Raw genomic sequence first — 19900 nt, 5'->3', positions numbered from 1 at the left:
AAGATTCAACTCTTGGGCTGAGTTCTCACGAGAATTCTACACACAATTCTTGTCCTCAAGACTTGTACCATCACAACTAGAAGACCTTGTCAAAGTCAAACAAAGACAAGGGGAATCTCTAGAGGATTACACCTAGAGGTTTATGGCCAAGGCTACTAAAGTCAAAGGCCTTATAGAAGAAGGCCGATATACGACCATACTGGGGGCACTCCCACTGAGTGACTTCTGGAAAGATATCCAGAGAATCTCTACCAACAACATGAAGGAGTTCTTTGATAAAGCTGACAACTTTATCAAACTTGAAAAAGTCATACGACAAGCCCAGACACGGCATGTCAACAACAGACAGCCACGAGGCATCCAGCAGCCTCATGACCCACCAAGCACATAGGCAGACACCAGTATTTCTGCCTAAACTTCTAGTTGCAAGAACACTAGAAACAAGTGCGGTACCAACAGCTTCGGAAGGAACAATGGAAAAAAAGGGAAGTTAAACGCTCATCCCACGCCACAGAAGAATAAGGAGGAGAAGTACACCTACTTCACCCTGCTAACAAAGAAGCCTGAGGCCATCTTCAAGGCCAATCAGGGAATAGTCCAATACCGATAGCCTTTTCCTACGAAGATATAGATGGGCAAGACGAACATATCAAAGTTCTGTCAGTATCACAATGACTTAGGCCATGACACTAATGAGTGTCAAAATCTGAAGAGGGAGATTGAATATCTAATAAGGCATAACAATCCCCACCAGTGTCGTTATGTGCAAGACAAGCAGACCCATGTGTAAGGAGGCTAGAACGGAGATTAGATGCCACCGCCTATGGCAGGACACCTAAGGTTCATCATTGGTGGACCCCACATTGCAGGCGAGACCAGTAAAGCTAAGGAGCGCTATGCTCAGACACTCCGTCATAAGCCCAGAAGTGAAATCATAGTTGTCAAAGACTAGAGATCTAAGCAACAAAAGCATGGAGAGCCCATGATCTCCTTCACCGAAGAAAATGTTGCTCAGGTCAGTTTACTACATAATGACCCCCTAGTCATTACTGTACAAATTGGGAAGATGTATGGGGGACGACGGGGTCTCCTGCAACGTTCTTTTCAAATTAACAATATGAAAAGATTGGGCTCCAACTTACAGACCTGGCACCTTGCAACCAAGTGATGTATGGCTTCAGTGGGAAGATGTATGGTGGACGACGGGGCCTCCTCCAACATTCTTTTCAAATTAACAATATGAAAAGATGGGGCTCCACCTTACAAACCTGGCACCTTGCAACCAAGTGATGTATGGCTTCTTTGGCCAAGGCATCGCACCTATTGGGTAAATCAGATTACCCCTCACAGGTGGAGAAAATTCAACCACCAGAACACTGATGGCAAAACTCGTCGTGATTGACGTTCCCTCGGCTTTCAATGCCATAATAGGCTGACCGACCCTCAATGACCTGAAGGTAGTGACATCTATCTACCACCTATGCCTTAAATTTCCTGCAAGGCATGGGGTGCATATGTGAGGGGAGACCAACAGTCTGCCCATCACTGTTAAACCCTGGCCCTATCCAAGGCCAAAAAAGAGAAGATGCCCGCTAAAAGCCCAGAGAACGAGCCCAACAAGGGGCAATGAAGTGTAGTCCAAGGCGGGCACAAATACATAGATCCTTATTTTGGGGATCCTACATGAAGCTTCGGACCTGAAGAAAAGTTGGAAGAAGTGGAGGTTGATCCCACTTTCCCAACAAGAAGACTAAAGATTGGTAAAGGTTTGGCTCAAGAAATCAAATCAATCTTGATAGAATTTCTAAGGGCAAACATGGACCTTTTTGCATGGTCACATGGAGACATGGTCAAAATTGACCCCTTCGTGATGACCCATGCACTCAACATTGATCCAAGCATCCGGCTTGTTCAGCAAAAGAGGAAGTTACTGGACAAGGAACGTGTCCAAGTGCTCAATGATGAAGTTGAAAGGTTGCAATCCAATGACTTCATAATAGAGGCGTTCTACCCTCAGTGGGTATCCAACCCAGTGCTGGTGCCTCAATCCAACAAGAAGTGGAGAGTATGGATCGACTTCACCAACCTGAACAAAGCATGTCCAAAAGACTACTTTCCAATACCTAAAATCGACCAGCTAGTAGATGCCACAACTGGCCATTAAATCTTGAGTTTCATGGATGGGCATTCAAGTTACAATTAGATAAGATGCATCCACCAAATAAGGAGCACTTTAGCTTCATGACGGACCTAGGCCTTTACTGCTACAAAGTCATGCCCTTAGGGCTAAAGAATGCAGGGGACACATATAAAAGGCTGGTGAACATGATGTTCACGGATCCAATCAGTCGTGACATGGAGGTGTATGTGGACGACATGCTTGTCAAGTTTAAAAAGGTTGGGGCATGTGGAGGACCTATACTAGTGCTTCAAAATCCTTCACAACTACAACATGAAGCTCAACCCCCTTAAATACTCTTTTGGCGTAAGCTCAAGAAAATTCCTTGGCTTCATAGTCAACGCCAGGGGAATAGAAGCAAATCCAAACAAGATCCAAGCCCTTTTGGACATGAAGTCACCCACAACTGTCAAGGAAGTACAAAACCTAACAGGATGCATTGCGGCATTAAGGAGATTTTTGTCCAAGTCTATAGACAAATGCATGTCCTTCTTCAACATTGTCAGAGGAACCAAAAAATTTGAGTGGACAGACGAATGTGAAAACGCATTCTAGGTGTTAAAGAAACAATTGGCCCAACCACGGTAATTGTCAAAACCCCTAGTCAATGAAGAGCTAGGTGTGTACCTAGCAGTCACAGAACATGTTGAATGCTATCCTCACAAGAGAAGAATATAGTGTACATCACTTTGTATACTACATCAGTAAAAGGCTAACCAACGTAGAAAGTCGATACCCACTCATGGAAAAGTTGACCTACAGCTTGCTCTTGGCTTCTAAAAACTTGAGGCCTTACTTCCAGGCACACCCTATAAAAGTGTACACCAATCAGCTGCTGTGACAGGTTTTGTAGAAACCTAAAGCATCAGGCTGACTACTCAAATGGGTCATTGAGCTTGGCTAGTTTGAGATTACATACCAACCAAGAATAGCCATAAAGGGTCAAGCCTTTATAGACTTTGTGGCTGAGTGCACCAACTTAACTCTTGAGATCCTTCAAGACTCGGGAGAAAAGCAAGAGCCAAAGAAGAAGCAAGAGCAAGAGCAGCAACAAAATATCAAAGAACTAACATGGAATGTTGACGAAAACGGCGAATCGATTGCTCGTGCATGTATTGCCTTTGCAACACACAGGGCAACAACTGGATTGAGTAATCAAAATTGGCTTCAAAGCCTTGAACAATGAGGGTGAATACAAAGCCTTGATAGTTAGCCTCAAACTAGCACATGAAGTACGAGCTAACCACCTAGACATATTCAACGATTCTCAACTAGTTGTGAATCAAGTCCTAGGTGAATATACAACTCGAGGTGAAAAATGGTGGCCTACTTGAGCAAAATCAAAGACTTCCTAAGTTAGCTCAAAGGCTACACAATCAGGTAGATCCATAGAGAGCAGAATGCTACAGCAGATGCACTTGCCCATCTAGCAAGCAACACGGGTGTGACATAGACAACTTGGTGCCCATACGGTTCTAGAGGAACCACACATTATTGTTTTAGAAGAAGTCGACATGTTGGATGACACTCCAACATGAATGACACCTATCGCGACTTACCTCCAAGTTGGAGCCTTGCCAGAAGACAAAAATGAAGCAAGCAAACTAAGAAGAAAAGCTACTAGGTACCTGATCCTAGACGGGATAATGTACAGACGGAGTTTCTCCATGCCTCTCTTGAGGTGTGTCACCAAGGCCAAAGTTGAATAGCTAATGATAGAAGTCCATGAAGGCTTCTGCGGTAGCCATGCTAGGGGGCAAAGCCTATCCAAAAAGATACTCCAATAGGGGTACTTTTGGCCAACGATGATTAAAGACTCGATGGACTACGTTAGAAAATGTGACAAGTTCCAGGACTTTTCAAAGATCCCAAGAGCTCTGCCCAACAAGCTCAAGATGATCCAGTCTCCTTGGCCCTTCACACTATGGGGAATAGACCTAATCCTTTAACTCCTAAAGGGAAAAAGAGGGGTACAGTTTGTTGTCGTCGTAAGACTACTTCACCAAATGAACAGAAGCTGAACCCCTATCGATAATCACCTCTAAATAGGTCTTTGACTTTATTGTTAAGAACATCATATGCCAGTTCAGCCTTCACCAGAAGATTATATCAGACAACGACGAGTAGTTTGATAGTGACATGCTCACTAATTTCTACAACAGACATGGTATTATCAAGATCTTCTCAACTGTGGCCCATCCTCAAGCAAATGGGCAGGTGGAAGCTGTCAACAAAACCCTCAAGGACACTCTAAAGAAATGCCTTGAGGAAGCAAAAGGAAATTGGTCTAAATTGGTCCCAAAGGTCCTATGGTCGCATAGGACTACCGAGAAGACGGCTACTGGGCGAACTCCATTTGCTCTAGCTTGCTATGAGGCATTGTTGCTTGTAGAGCTAGTGCCACCATCTCAAAAGAAAACAACCTACGACCAACAAATAATCAACACCCTACTGACAGAGTTCCTCGATGAAATAGAAGAAAAAAGAAATCAAGCCAACCTAAAGCTGCAAGCCTACTAGCAAAAGGTAGCAAGGTACTTTAACAAGCAAGTCAAGAATAGGAAATTCTTCGTAGGAGACCTGGTGCTCCGAAGAGTGTTCCTAAACACTAAAGATTCAGTAGCAGGAGTGTTCGTACCTAGTTGGGAAGGTCCCTATCACGTTATAGAGATAACTAGTGAGGGAGCCTACAAGCTGGGAAGGTACAACAAGAATATGGATCTTGTTCTCCTACCAAGATGCGGAATGGAGAGCACCTTCACAAATACTATCTAACCAACTTATAGAACTCTACTCCAAAGTAGCGATTCTACCTACTCAACATTAGAGTACAAAAGCGCTAGCACTCACGACCCTTTTGGGCGTGGTCTCCCACTATTCTTCAACAGTGGCCTCTGGTTTACTAGGCAAGCAGGGGTAGCCAATTAACATCTTGTAATATAGGCTTGTAGATTCAATTTATATAAGTTTCACAGCAGCAATGACCAATTAATGAATAAATGATAATGTTTATATTCTGTTTATTATGTCTAAACCACTTGCTCACAAATTAACTTCTTAAAGTTATTCTTTTAGTTCCACATGCGTACTATGGTACCCTCAAAGACGAGAACCTACGCAAAGTCTCCGAATCTTGGTGAATAGCAAGTGACCAAGAGACTTTTACGCATGGTCCTACGTACAACGCATCGAACTAGCAAAAAGAACTTATGTAGAGAAATTTTAATGCTTAGTATAAGCTACTAAACCTACCTCTAAGTCGTCTAGGCATACTTCAGCTTGGCAAAGTAAATTCGGACCCTTACTTGTCAAGGCCATAAAAAGATAGTCAGGATTAAAGACCGCCTAGTCGGTCACACAATCCATGATAAAAAAGCATCAGGGCCAAACAATAGTAGTGTTAAAAAACAGAGAGCTTACGGCCAAAGATACGAACATGAAGGCCCTGGGGCTCAAAATGAAGTACTGTTCTAAAAAGGCCTTAGGCCACAATGAACATGAAAATAAAACAATGCTCTAAAAAGGCCACAGGCCACATAGGACATAAAAGTAAGTAGTGTTCTAAAGCTAAAAGGCCACTGAGCATAAAAGGCCACAGGCTGTGCAGAACATGAAATTACTCTTTATATTATACAAACATAATATCAAATACTACTAATGAAAAAACTGTCTAAATGTGTGTAGGGGCAGAAGGAGCTAAATCCAAAGTCGTGAGATGATCGAGATCGACAGAGTCTAGGTCAGCCCCATCATCAACATGCTAGCCAACCTAGTCGTAAGAGCCATGGCCGGCCACCTTCTCCACAGGTGGATCAGCCAGCTCCTCCTCATGAGTCCCTGATGACCCCTCTCGATAGGCAGCGACCTGGTCTGCCTCCATCTAGATCTCAAAAAGTGCCTTTACATGGGCCAACATTCTCCCCACAAAAGCCTCACTGCCCATGTACAATAAATTAGCTCAAGGGTTGCACGATTGGAACTCATAAGTAAGTTCAAAAGATAGGTCGGCGTACTCCTCCCTAATGGCATGATGGCCATCATGAGCCTCATGTAGCTTTTGCTTGTGATCATTAAGGTCAGACTGCAGCCCAGTGATGAAGGCGGCTTATGCGATGTTCTTTGTGTTTCTAGCGCCAAGCATGGTCTCCAGGCCAGAAACCATTCTCTATCTCTCCTTTAGGAAATCCTTCAGCTTCTCCAAGGTCCTCACCCACTCTTGAAGAGCATCCGAGGACCCCCGAGAGCCATCACGGGTTGAGCTCATGAAAATAAAATAAAATAACATCAGTGTCAATACCACAACACTGGTCTGCCAGTCCTCCCATGGAATTTCTATGGCCGGCCAGCCCCTCAAAATAGCATCCAAGGTCAACTAGCCCCATGCAACAAGCCTCATGGCCGACCAGCCTGTGGAGTGCCTAAAAGATGAATAGAGCTAAAATTACAAATTACCAAAGAAAGATATCGAAGACCAATAGAGTAGAGCTTGTCTGGCTCGCTATCGCCAAGCTCCTTCAGATCCTCGTCCATGAAGGGGATAGCTCTCTCAATGCACCTATTGGCTACCTCAATAGCCCTCTGCCCAGAGACTAACCTCGCTCTTTTGTTAGGCCTCCGAGTACCCTGGCCTACAGGCCGTATCACAGGCTACTCAGGTGGTGCAGTCCCTGGCGAAGGGTGAGGCAGTGACGACCCGGTAACATCTCCACCACGGGAAGTCCTGGCCACCTTGGCCCTCACTCATCTCGTGGGCTCATCTGAAGGTCCCCCAGTAAGACCTCTCAACTTGGAAGACATATCTGCAAAAAGAAAGTAGTTGAGTCAGAAAACAATCATAAATTTTCAATATATCAAAATTGCACGGTGTTAACAACTATCAAATACCATCTTCATCAGAAGAGGAGCTATTAGAGTACTCTACTACCACCTTACCCTTTCCTCTAGATATAGGCACGGGGTGTGTAGGTCTCTCAAAAGCCTGGCCTCTGGTCCCGATACGGAGAGAAGCATTGCCACCCAGACCCCCACCGGCTAGGCACTGGCGGAGGGCCCTCTCCAAAGTTTGTGCAATGCGAGATAAAGGTACCAGATCATCATCCAAGTCAAGAGCTTTCCCATCTCTAAGGTAGGCCCTATCTACAGCCAGTGCTCCTACAACTCTAGGAGCAGGAGGGTATAAGCCATACTTTTAGAACTTGGCCACACTGGTCAATCGGATTATATTTATCTTCTGCGCAAGAGAGACATGATGTGGTTTGCCCTATCCCTTATTTGCAAAGTGGGGATAGAGCATCTAGAGAATGGCACTGGCCAAAATTCGTAATGCCTAATCCCGCAAAGGCCATAGGCGATAAAGTACTAATTGGCGTACCCACTGACCTTTGACATGGCTGTGCAATTAGTGTCACCCAACCATTGGTAACCAATATGACTAAGATAGAAGTAGCTAGTCCTGTTCTTCTTCAGCACAGACTTCAGATTAAAGTAGTGACTGATCTCGTAGGGGGTAGGCTAAGGCCAACCTAACTCTCTGTACAAGACGAATATCATCAAAAGATACTTGATGCTTTTTAGCGTAAGCTATGTCAAACACATCCCAAAGTAAGCAGCGATGTCCATAAAATATCGATGAAGCGGTAATACTGCCCCATGCTCAATATGGCGCTCAAACCACGCCAACCAACCCAGAGAGAGCACGATAATTCCTATGAGGAATGCGGCACTTAACATCCCTACTAAGCTACCGGCAAGAATCTCGCTAAAGGTACGAGAGGAAAGAGTAGAAGTAGGGAGACCCAACTTATTCCCCTATGATATATCTCTCATCTAGTATCACCGGCTCAAAAGACTCCTCTAGTAGGGGTGCACAAAATACGGGTCGGGCCGACTAAACCAGCCAACCCAACCCATTTTTTGTGTTAAAGGGTTACGTAAAATATGGGCCGTACTTCATTGGTTTGAAAGATGATGGGTCGTTTATATATGGTTTGGTTATGGGTTTGGAAAATTTAAGTCTACACAACCCAACCCAATACGTTCTCTCATATTACTTCTGTGTATATATCATATATAATTAACTTATGTTTTATATGCTAAATTAATGAGTCAAATAGTCAATCACGAATTATTCGGCAAAAGAAAAAATCATAAAAATAATTTTCATTTATTAACAATATCATATCTACTCATCAATTATCATTAATTTTAGATATTACAATTCGAGAGACAATTTGAAAACTACTATTTATAAATTACATTAATTTGTATTAATTTATTAAATAAATTTTATAATTATATATATTGTACTGATATAATTAACCCTACAGTATAAGACTATATATGAGTATAAAATTATACATTAGTGATATTGTGATAGTAACATCACAGCAGCTTTATCAACACTCAAAAATTAAAACCACAAAATCAGTCTCTAACAGTGTACCACTATTCTACTACTACAAAGTTTTGTGAGAATTAATTACTACCATAGCTATTTTGTTATTTCTTAGCAATATATATATATATATATTTACATGTTTTTTTTATGAAATATTTACATATTCTTTTATGTACAGGTTGATGATCTATTTTCTCTAAAGTTAACACTAGTTAAGAGTTTTGATATTCTAAACGCTCGACAATACGACAGTGACGGTATGTAATATATGTATGCTTTATATATATATTGATACTCATAATTTAATGTGTATATAAATATAAATAAATATATTTGTGTGTATGTATCTTTTTTGTTTGTTGTCTCTCGATAATCAATATATATGTGTATATTTACATTTTTATATGTACAAATATGTTTTTATGTACTTTTATAATAATGTATATGAATACTATTATTTTGTATATAACTATTATCTGTTTATGTATATATATTACATATCACTAAATTAAATGTTTTTATTGTGAAAAATTAATAGATAAATATATATATATGAATAAAATTGAGTTTTTTTTATTCTAGCTCATCATTTTTATTATCTAAGTATTATTTTGTATTGTAAAGATAATTTATCATATCTTATATTAGTTTTTTTTAGAAAACATGCATGTCTTATATTATCGATGTATCAATAACGTAAATTTATTTATTTTTATGCATATTTATGAAATATTTATTTGTGTCATGATTTTATATATAATATTATTTATTATCATAGTATTTTTATGCATTGTATTAAATTTTTGTTAATATATATTTGTTATTACTTTTGTATGCTAGTTAGTTGATTTTGTGTATTTTTTATGGTTTTACTTTTATAGGATCGAGTTATGAAAAAGTATATTTCCCCTACTTCTACTCAATTAGGTGAAATCCATGATAAGCCTAACACTACTCCACTTCCTATCCCTAACACTACCTTCATCCCTACTACCACAAACTCCATGGAGCTTGAGTCACCCAAAAAAGAAGGTGATGATGACACACCCACTACCAAAAAAAACTAAGTAGACACTCTGCTATTTGGGATCATTTTACAAAAATTGAGGGGGGGAATCCAAATGAACCTAGGTGCAAATGTAATTATTGCGAGAAAGACTATGCTTGTCATACTACTGGAGTAGGAACAAGCAGTATGTGGAGTCATTTGAATAATCAATGTAAGAAATATCCATTTAGGGTATTTGATAAGAAACAAAAGTTATTGAGTTTTCAAAATGGTAATGAGGGTGGTGGAAATTCGTTGGCAGTGGCCTTTAATAAGGAGAATTGTCGAAAAGTTCTAGCTAAGATGGTAGTGTTAGATGAACATGCATTTAAAGTTGTGGAAGGTGAAGGTTTTAAACATCTCATGAAAGTGGTGCAACCTAGATTTTTTGTTCCTATCAGAATGACAGTTCCTAGAGATATATACCAACTTTATTTGGATGAAAAAGTAAAACTAAAAGAGGAGTTGATCAAAATGGGTCAAAGAGTGTGTTTAACAACTGATTGTTGGACATCCATCCAATAAATTCCTTATATGTGTCTAACAGCACACTACATTGATAGTGATTGGTGTTTGCAAAAACGAATCATAAGTTTTTGTCAAATTCCAAACCATAAAGGAGATACCATTGGTAAGATGATTGAATCGTGTTTGCTTAGCTAGGGAATAGAGAAGGTGTTTGCCGTGACTGTGGACAATGCATCGGCAAATGATGTAGTTGTTAGTCTTGTTAAGAGGAGAATCAATGCATGGAAAGGGTCTATTCTTGATGGTGATTTTATGCATTTTAGGTGTTGTGCTCACATAGTGAATTTAATTGTGAATGAGGGCCTAAAATATTTGCATGATTCAATTGCTGCTATTCGTAATGTTGTGAGGTACATTCGGTCATGTGATAGTCAGTAGTCCCGTGATCCGTATGGGGAAATACCGGGTAAGCTGTGCAATTCCACATCGCCTGGGGAAGGTCAAGTGGGATGATTCGAGGTAATGTAGGTATGGGACTGCACAGTTGAAGAGGGCTTAAATGGATTGATTGGTACTACCTATATCAAGAAGGTTTATCTTGTTTTCCGGTAGCCCATCTTGAAAGAACTCCACAGTTAATCGTGCTTGACCTGGAGCAATTTTAGGATGGGTGACCTCCTGGGAAGTTTTCCCAGGAAGCGTGCAAGTGAGGACAAAGCACGCTGGAAACACTCGTGTTGGTCTGTAGGGTCAGTCATCCAATCCGAGAAGCGCGAAGTGGCGTACTCGTGTATAAGAGCCATTCATTCGCGTGGGTGTAAGGACCCGATGGAGGCTTGAAGCGGGGATGTTACAAAATGGTATCAGAGCCTTGACCCAGCCGGAAGTGTGGTCGACGAGGACGTCGGACCCCGTAAGGGGGGGTGATTGTGACAGTAAGTAGTCCCGTGATCCCTATGGGGAAATACCGGGTAAGCTATGCAATCCCACATCGCCTGGGGAAGGTCAAGTGGGATGATTCTGAGACTGTGTAGGTATGGGACTACACAGTTAAAGATGGCTTAAATGGATTGATTGGTACTACCTATATCAACAAGGTGCGTCTTGTTTTTCGGTAGCCCATCTCGAAAGAACTCCACAGTTAAGCGTGCTTGACCTGGAGCAATTTTAGGATGGGTGACCTCCTGGGAAGTTTTCCCAGGAAGCGTGCAAGTGAGGACAAAGCACGCTGGAAACACTCGTGTTGGTCTGTAGGGTCAGTAATCAATCCAGGAAGCAGCCAAAGTGGCGTACTCGTGTATAAGAGCCATTCATTCCGTGGGTGTAAGGACCCAATGGAGGCTTTAAGCGGGGATGTTACAAAATGGTATCAGAGCCTTGACCCAGCCGGAAGTGTGGTCGACGAGGACGTCGGACCCCGTAAGGGGGGTGATTGTGACAGTAAGTAGTCCCGTGATCCGTATGGGGAAATACCGGGTAAGCTGTGCAATCCCACATCGCCTGGGGAAGGTCAAGAGGGATGATTCTGAGACTGTGTAGGTATGGGACTACACAGTTGAAGATGGCTTAAATGGATTGATTGGTACTACCTATATCAACAAGGTGCGTCTTGTTTTTCAGTAGCCCATCTCGAAAGAACTCCACAGTTAAGCGTGCTTGACCTGGAGCAATTTTAGGATGGGTGACCTCCTGGGAAGTTTTCCCAGGAAGCGTGCAAGTGAGGACAAAGCACGCTGGAAACACTCGTGTTGGTACGTAGGGTCGGTCATCAATCCAGAAGCAAACCCGAGTGGCGTACTCGTGTATAAGAGCCATTCATTCCGTCTGTGTAAGGACCCAATAGAGGCTTGAAGCGAGGACGTTACAGGTCATCTCCTGCACGATTGGGAAAATTCAAAGCTTGTGCTGAGAGAGAAAAGATTGATTATAAAGGTGGTTTGATTTTAGATGTGCCTACAAGGTGGAACTCAACTTTTATGATGCTAGATGTTGCTATTATCTTTGAGAAAGCATTTTCAAGGTATGAGGAGGAAGATGATAGATTCTTGAGTTACTTCAATGAAAATGAAAGTGGGAAGAAGAGAGCTAGACCGCCTACTAGTACCGATTGGGAGAGTGCTAAGATATTTGTCAAGTTTCTACGCACTTTTATGAAGTCACACTAAAGTTTAGTGGTACCTTACATGTTACATCAAACACCTTTTATCATGAAATTTGTGAAATTCACACTCAATTGTCCCTTTGGCCTCGAGTGATGAACATTTGTTATACGTAATGGCGACGGTATGAAAAGAAAGTATGACAAATATTGGGGGGATGTAGAAAACATCAATGTTATGTTGTTTGTTGCTGTTGTGCTTGATCCTAGGTATAAGATGAAGTATCTTAAATATTGTTTTGAGAGTGTTTATGATACTGAAATTGTTACAAAGATTGTTGCTGTTGCTGTTGTGCTTGATCCTAAGTATCTTAAATATTGTTCTTTGTTGTGCTTGATCCTAGGTATAAGATGAAGTATCTTAAATATTGTTTTGAGAGTGTTTATGATGTTTGAAATTGTTACAAAAGATTGTGCTTAAGGTGGAACAAACCCTTCAACGTTTGTATACTTACTATAGTATGGAGAACAAATCTAAGATTGAGGGGTGAAAAAGACAATAGTAGTGTATCACCACCAAAGAGTGAGATCAAGCACATTCATAAAAGAAAATCATTATCTCTATATTTGCAACAAGAAGTGATGAAGTGTTTGAGTGAGAAGATGAATGATATTGAGAGGTATTTGAGAGATAAGATCGTTGATCCAATGACTTCTTCATTTGATATCCTTACTTGGTGGAAGGATAATGCTAGGAGGTACAATGTTTTGTCATTGATTGCAAGAGATGTCCTTGCTATTCCTATTTCTCTTGTGGCCTGCGAATCTGCTTTTAGTACTAGTGGTCGTATTTTAGACTCATTTAGAAGTTCTTTGAGTCCAAATATGGTAGAGGCACTAGTTTGCACTCAGAATTGGTTGAAGGCATCACATGAAAGCATTCAAGTTGAGAAATACTTGGATGACATTCAAGCATATGACTTTCTTGAAGAAGGTAAATATATTACTCTTCTTTTTTAATTTATTTTTTAATTTATTTTATTTTCAATTACATTTTGATAATTTCTTTTTAGATAATTCGGATAAAGGAAACGTAACATCAAAGGAGAAGAGGAAAATTGAAGCTTGTGGTCGTTGACTAAGGAATTATAAGGTATACAAAGTTATATACTTAATTATGATTTTTTATTTATTATTGTGTATAAATTACATATTTATACTTTTCTTAAATTTGCATGTAGGTCAATTTAAGGTGGATGAATAATGAAGCTAGCTTATTTATCTTTTAAACTTTATTTTTCTTCAAAACTTTAGAATTTCTATTGTGAATAACTTTATTTTTATTGTGGAGACTTGAGAACTTTAACATTCGCCATTTTTATTTTTCGTTTATGGTTGACTACAAATGATAAGTTTGGTTTGGATATATTATTATCTTATGATGAATGCTCCTATTTCTATTGTTAGGATACATAAGTATTAATAATGTTATCATTTTCATAGGCTTTAATAGTAATTACTTCTTAATATCTCACCAATGATCCACAATTTTTAAAAATCAAACTTTGTACAATTAACTTTTATCATTTTTGTAATAGAAATATTAAAGTCCAAAATATGAATCTGACCCAACCCAACCCTTATATCGTTATAGTAAGTAGGGTTGGGTTGTACAATTAAAAAAAAGTGAATGGTTCATAGTTTTTCCAAACCCATAGCTTATTGGGTTGGCCCATTAAAACATCTCCAACCCAGCCCATGTGCAGCCCTATCCTCTAGGACATGATCCGGTGTAAGCTACGAAGGCTCACCGAGCACATTCGGTGGCCTACCATTGGTGTCATAGTGACTAAGGGATAATGCGGGAGGACGAGAACAAAACCTACACCTCCTCCTCCTCACTAGAGCAACCTCTTCTAGATCGGATTCTCGCATCAAAACTCTCAACCCTTGGTCAATCTACTAAGTCAACATCGGCGGGGGGCTGAGCGGTCTCTTCTACCATCCTAACTCGACCCCTTAGGCACCACTAGCCATGTGAAGGTCATATGGAGGCGCCCTACGAAGAGTTTGTATCATTCGGCCATAAACGCAAAGTAAGTGAGGGACCTATGCAACTATCACCTCCCCTATTCAACGCCCGGTACTACACGAGAATGGAAGAAATAACGGGAGGTGAGCAACTTCCTGACAAAGCTACATATACATTCAAGTTAGCGGTACCCAAGGGTACACTTTCGGGGTAAAACATAATGTATAAGCATTGGAATTTATTTTACCAGGATCTTAGATCTACTCACAAGTATGTTGTTTAACACCCTAAATATGAACTTTCTAAAACGATAATTAAACACATATAAAGTTAATAAAACCTTACATTGATGGCAGCGGAATAATGTCTCCTTCCACTCAGATGTCTAACCCTTGTATCCTTTCTGTCGCAGAGTATTATCAAGATCTGAGCCTGAATGTCCTTCTCTTTGTGTGTGATCCTTCACAGTCTTCTAATCTATGATTGAGGTACCACTTGCTGTGTGTGGGGACTACTCTATCACTAAGGTTTCGAAAATGAGAAGAGGAAAAGAGAGAGGCATAGGGTCGGCTATAGAGAGAGAAGTGGAAAGGCTCAATTTTTACGAAAAGGCAATCTACGATTTTTACGACCAAAAGGCATATGTTGGAACCGAGCCACCACTTTCTATTTATAGGCAACGACTAGGTTTAGGTTAGCAATTATTTGGCAATAAAATAATGAAAATATCAATGGAAATATACGCAAGTGGCGAAATACGCCATGTATTATTGGGCCTCGCTTGGATTTTGTAGTTTTCACATTTTTATTTCTATTTTCTCAAAAACGCCAATTTTATCAATTCTAACCTTTTAAATGCCAAAACTAATTATCTAATAACTAAAATAGATTATTAAATAATATTGTCATTCAATTTAATTATTAATTAGACATGTAGAGTCTCTTAATTAATAAATAAACCTAGAATCTCTTTTCTTTACAATTTCACCTGGCTTAGTGAAAATTCACAAATTAGACATAGTCTAACTTTAGAATTATAATTGATTAATTACAAATCAATTATTGAGTCTTACAAGCAAGTATAGTCTCAACTAGAATGGGGACCATGGATCTATATGCCGAGCTTCCAATAAGTGAACTTAGAATTTACTAAGTAAATCCATACTTATTAATTCCTCGTTGAATCCACTCTTAGAACTTAGAATTGCACTCTCAGACTTATATAGAGCATATTATATGTTCCACGATATAGATATGCTATCTCATTTAACCATTGTTATAATCTTATTGTGATCAAAGATCCTCTATATAGATGATTTACATCGAGATGGGATAATTTTACCGTTTTCACCCTCGACGTATTTGGCCCCTTAAAACACTTAGCTACCTGTAAATGATGTTTAGTGATCTAAGAATTAGTCACTTAAACAAGAGCTCATCCATTTACTTCTATTTAGCTAAGCTCGAAGGGAATCATCACTTGACTTCTATACATCAGTAGAAGCTATAGATTCCATATTTATGTTCGGCTGCTCCCACTCAATCATACTATCATGTTCCCAAAATATACGTATCACCCTGACCCAAAAGTAGGCTTAACTAATAAATCAAAGAACATGAATAGCACTCCTGAGTTGAGCCTAAGCATATCAGGATTTAGATTCTTTTAATCTTAAGATCAACTGCTGATATTGACTTGGAAAGATACAACGGTAAGTTTATAATATCTTAACTAAGTTCAATATCGGTCCAGTCCAATGTATACTCCATACATTCGAAACTAGTATACTTTACCAATGTCCTCGAAAGAACATAATACTTACTCCAAGTGTAAGTACACATCATCGCTGATTATCAAATAAGTGTAAATCCAAAACACTGATGAAACAGGGACTTAGTCTTTTGAATCATATAATCACAATCACATTCCACTGTGTTGACAATACTGTAATTGTGAATAAACATATGATCTGGACTTAACAGATTTTGTGTATAAATATAATAAATATATTAAACCATAAGCATGTAAAATTCATGTAAACATAAATCACTTCAAATTTCTTATATTGATAACTAATCATATTGTAAAGGGTTTTATTTAGGGCCTGAAAACCCGACAATAACGTCGATCAATGACTAAGTACGAGTCTCAAGTACACTTACTAAGAAATGTAGAAAGTCTTGAGTTGTATAATTAACTATAATGGACTCACTACCTGTCCTTGTACGAGTTTCTAAGAGAAACCACGCATAAGGCCACAGTTGTGTATGCCTCCAAGGCCATCACAAGACCCTAGCCGAGGTCGAAAGAGGGAGAAAAACTGGCTGCCCACTTGGAGCCTTGCCCTTGGTCAGCCAGGGTTCCAGGTCCTAGTGGTTGACCAGACCCCAACACCCAATCTAGTGGTCAACCAGGAACCCTAATACCAGGCATAGGCCGGCCAGCCTAGGGGTACACCCCCTGGCTGGCCAAACCCCATGAAATCCAACCATGGGCTGGCCAAGCCTCAAATAAGGCCTCATTGGCAGGCCAGGATCTGCATAGATCGGAAACATGTGTTTTTTCAAGAACTCAAAAATGTTCTTCGTGTTCTTCATGACTTAAAGACCCAAGAATCACAACAAAGGTCAGATTTAAATCTTTTTTCTCTAGAAATCACACATTATGTATCCTAAGGCTATCATGCAGATTAAAATACCAAAAGGATAACAATCGAACATAAGAATCAAAGCATTTTCAAATTGAAGAATAGAATAGTGTTCATACATCCATGGAAAAATCAACCAAATCAAGCAAAATGGTGGGAACAGAAAGCTTACCCACTACAAGATTTTGTTGGAGAAGAAGGTGGGAAGCTTAGATCATCGAAATGGCACAAAAATCTCAGGAAGATGATGCTTGTGGATTCAGCCACTTAGAGAGAAGGAAAAGCTTTTTCTAAAAAAAGTTTCTAGTGAGAGAAAGTGAAAAGTAAAAAGTGAGAAGTGAAAAAAGGTTTTCCCCCTAGATGTCACTTATGTAATGTATGTGGGCCCATTTTCCTCACTTACCTCACCTACACATCATAAAGGTAACTAAAGCAGCTATTTCTCTATAGCAATGAGATCAGACAGTCAAGACAAAATGTTTCAAAAGGCTAAAAAACGCATCAACTTTTATTCAGTAAAGGCTACAATAGTCCCGTCCGCACCAACATAGATGGTAAAGTCCTTATCTGTACAGACGTCCACACAGGGACTTGCGGGCAAATAATATCCCAATTTTTTTCTCCCTAACATAGGATGCTTACATGGAAGAAATTAGTACCATGTGGCAGTACAACTTAGCAATAAGAAGGCCAAGTTAACACCTAAGCAAATGGAGACACGAGCACCCAAACGAGCATCAGTGACGGACCGGCTCCCTCACGGGAGCTTGGGCGGCCAAGAGGTGCTCGTATGGTTTTGTGCACTTTAACACGTGGACAACAACTCATGGGCTACAAATTAGGCCTTAAAAGCCCGGCGGGGAATGGATGAATAGTATCTAGATTCAAGGGCAAATTAGTCTTTTGTAATTATCTAACAAACTATCCAAATACCTAGGGTTTTGAACTGTAATCTAGGGTTTATGCCTCCTATGTAAAGGCCTTAACCCTAGTCTAGAAACCTAAGTTGAATCTAAGCCTAAAACTTGCCTCTAAGCTCTAAGCCTAAGTCTGACAACTTCTCTCTTCCTCACTTCCTCTCTCACATGCCTAAACTAACATCATCTCAACACTTGAGTTCTACCATCATTGATTCATGCCTTGTATTCCTAAGAGTGTTATAGTTTATCCCACTTATAGTGATCGAGATAGTATTACCCTTGGTATTAATACAACTAAAAGGAGAGTAGGTCATTACTCGTTATTACAAGGGGGCAAAACCTCTATAACAAATCTATTTTTTATTGTTTTTCATTCTTATTTGTGCAAACACGTGACAAGCATCAGATCTATAAGATCTCGCTGTCGGTTGATCACTTTTTGAGCTCAATAACATAGAACACTCGTTATATTCCAAATATAGATATGCTATAGATTATCCATTGTTTCAATTCAAATAATCAAATATCTTCTATAGATGATTTACATCGAGTAGGGACAAATTTATCGTTCTACCCCTCAATGTATTTTATTCTTAAAGACTTAGCTTTCTATAAATGATATTTTAGTAAGCTAATATAATCACTGAAATAAGAGCTCTTCCATTTATGTCTGTTAAGCCAAGCTCAAAAGAAATTATCATTTCACTTCTATATAATTATAGAAGCTATAGATTTTGTATCTATGATTAGCGCTGCCACTCAATTGCACTACCATGTTCCTAAGAAGTAAGTATTGGGTCGATCTAATTGGTCAGCTTTAACGAACAAGTCAAAGAACACAAATAATACAGTTAAGTTGAAAACTTAACCATCTCAGGATTAAGATCTTTTGATTTATGATCAACTAAGTGATATTGACTTAGTAAGATATAGCGGTAAGTTTATGATATCTTTTCCATTGTCAATATCGATCCAACACATTGTAGTACTCTATACATCCGATACTAGTATACTTTCCTAATACCCTGGAAAGGACATTCTACTTATACAAGTGTAAGTAAACTTTATCGGTGATTATCACGTTAGTGTAAATTTAGTACATTGATAAATCATGGGACTAAAGACTATGAAGCATATAATCACAATTATTTTCCACTGTGATGACATCACTGTAATGGTGAATAACTATATGTTCTGAATTTAACAAAACTTGTATATTAAAACCATAATCATGAAAACTACATGTTAACATAAATGACTTCTAATCTTCTATTGATAGTAAATAAAATTATATTGAAATGGGTTTTATTTAAAGCATAAAATCCTAACACCTTAAACCTCCTAGTCGAGCCTAATCCATCAGTACTCTCCCAATGCTTGACCACAATCTCTTGACAATCCACATATTCACACCAGGCATCTTCAAAGTGAAAATGGCTATGCCTCTTAACTTGATCACATTTATCATTTGAATCACACACTAGTATATCAACCACTAAAGCTTTATGGTCAAATTCCATCCAATCCAAAATTTTCACATAAAAATACTCTAAGCCACTATTCATTACATAAAGCTCTATCCAACCTCTCCATTACACCATGCCAATTACACCACATAAGTTCTATTTTGCAAGAGAAGAAATCAATTAAAGCACAATTGTCAATAACTTTTCTAAAAATTTTCATAGCCCCTAAAAGTCTAACCTGTCCACCCACTTTCTCAGATAGTCAAGTTATTTCATTAAAGTCCCCCAAACACAACTAAGGACCATGTATCTCCCCATGTAAATTTCGTAATAATTTCCAAGAAAATTTGCGTTAAGACACCTTTGGATTCCTGTAAAAACCAGTTTGGTGCCAAGGTACAAATCCCTCTCCAGCAACCATTGTAGTAATATGACCCGAGAGAACTCGAATCAACACACGGTTCGTACTCATCTCTCCCACATTAGTAATAAACCCCACTAAGCCCCACTCTATCCACTGTCCAGAACTTATTAAATTGCAAACTCGAACACAATCTCTCAGCTTGGAACCTTGTTAACTTACTCTCAATTAGAAATTTAATGCTTGAGTTAAATTCCTAAATGTGAGATTGTAAAGCTTTCAA

General features: G+C 39.3%; 1 protein-coding gene across 1 annotated transcript; it reads left to right on the top strand.

The window, feature by feature from the left end:
• Nucleotides 1-7606: 7606 nt before the first annotated feature.
• On the top strand, nucleotides 7607-13328 carry LOC133038326 (zinc finger BED domain-containing protein RICESLEEPER 1-like). Its single transcript, XM_061116442.1, has 9 exons — nucleotides 7607-7678; nucleotides 8755-8833; nucleotides 9504-9608; nucleotides 9887-10110; nucleotides 10288-10502; nucleotides 11936-12226; nucleotides 12461-12556; nucleotides 12673-13184; nucleotides 13264-13328. The coding sequence occupies exons 1-9, from the start codon at nucleotides 7607-7609 to the stop codon at nucleotides 13326-13328; spliced, it is 1659 nt and encodes a 552-aa protein (XP_060972425.1).
• The last annotated feature ends 6572 nt before the right edge of the window (nucleotides 13329-19900 follow it).

This window comes from Cannabis sativa, chromosome 5 (genome assembly GCF_029168945.1).
Source record: "Cannabis sativa cultivar Pink pepper isolate KNU-18-1 chromosome 5, ASM2916894v1, whole genome shotgun sequence".
In the NCBI taxonomy this organism is placed as follows: Eukaryota; Viridiplantae; Streptophyta; class Magnoliopsida; order Rosales; family Cannabaceae; genus Cannabis; species Cannabis sativa.
The sequence above is the reverse complement of the archived record's forward strand: the minus strand, read 5'-3'. Positions and strand labels throughout refer to the sequence as shown.

What these genes read in the sequence shown, in the direction of transcription:
- LOC133038326 (XM_061116442.1), top strand. Translation starts at nt 7,607, where the DNA reads ATGACTAAGATAGAAGTAGCTAGTCCTGTTCTTCTTCAGCACAGACTT. An exon ending in TTAAAGTAGTGACTGATCTC is followed by an intron (nt 7,679 to 8,754) that starts GTAGGGGGTAGG and finishes TTTTATGTACAG; the next exon opens with GTTGATGATCTATTTTCTCT. An exon ending in AGTGCTAAGATATTTGTCAA is followed by an intron (nt 12,227 to 12,460) that starts GTTTCTACGCAC and finishes GCTTGATCCTAG; the next exon opens with GTATAAGATGAAGTATCTTA.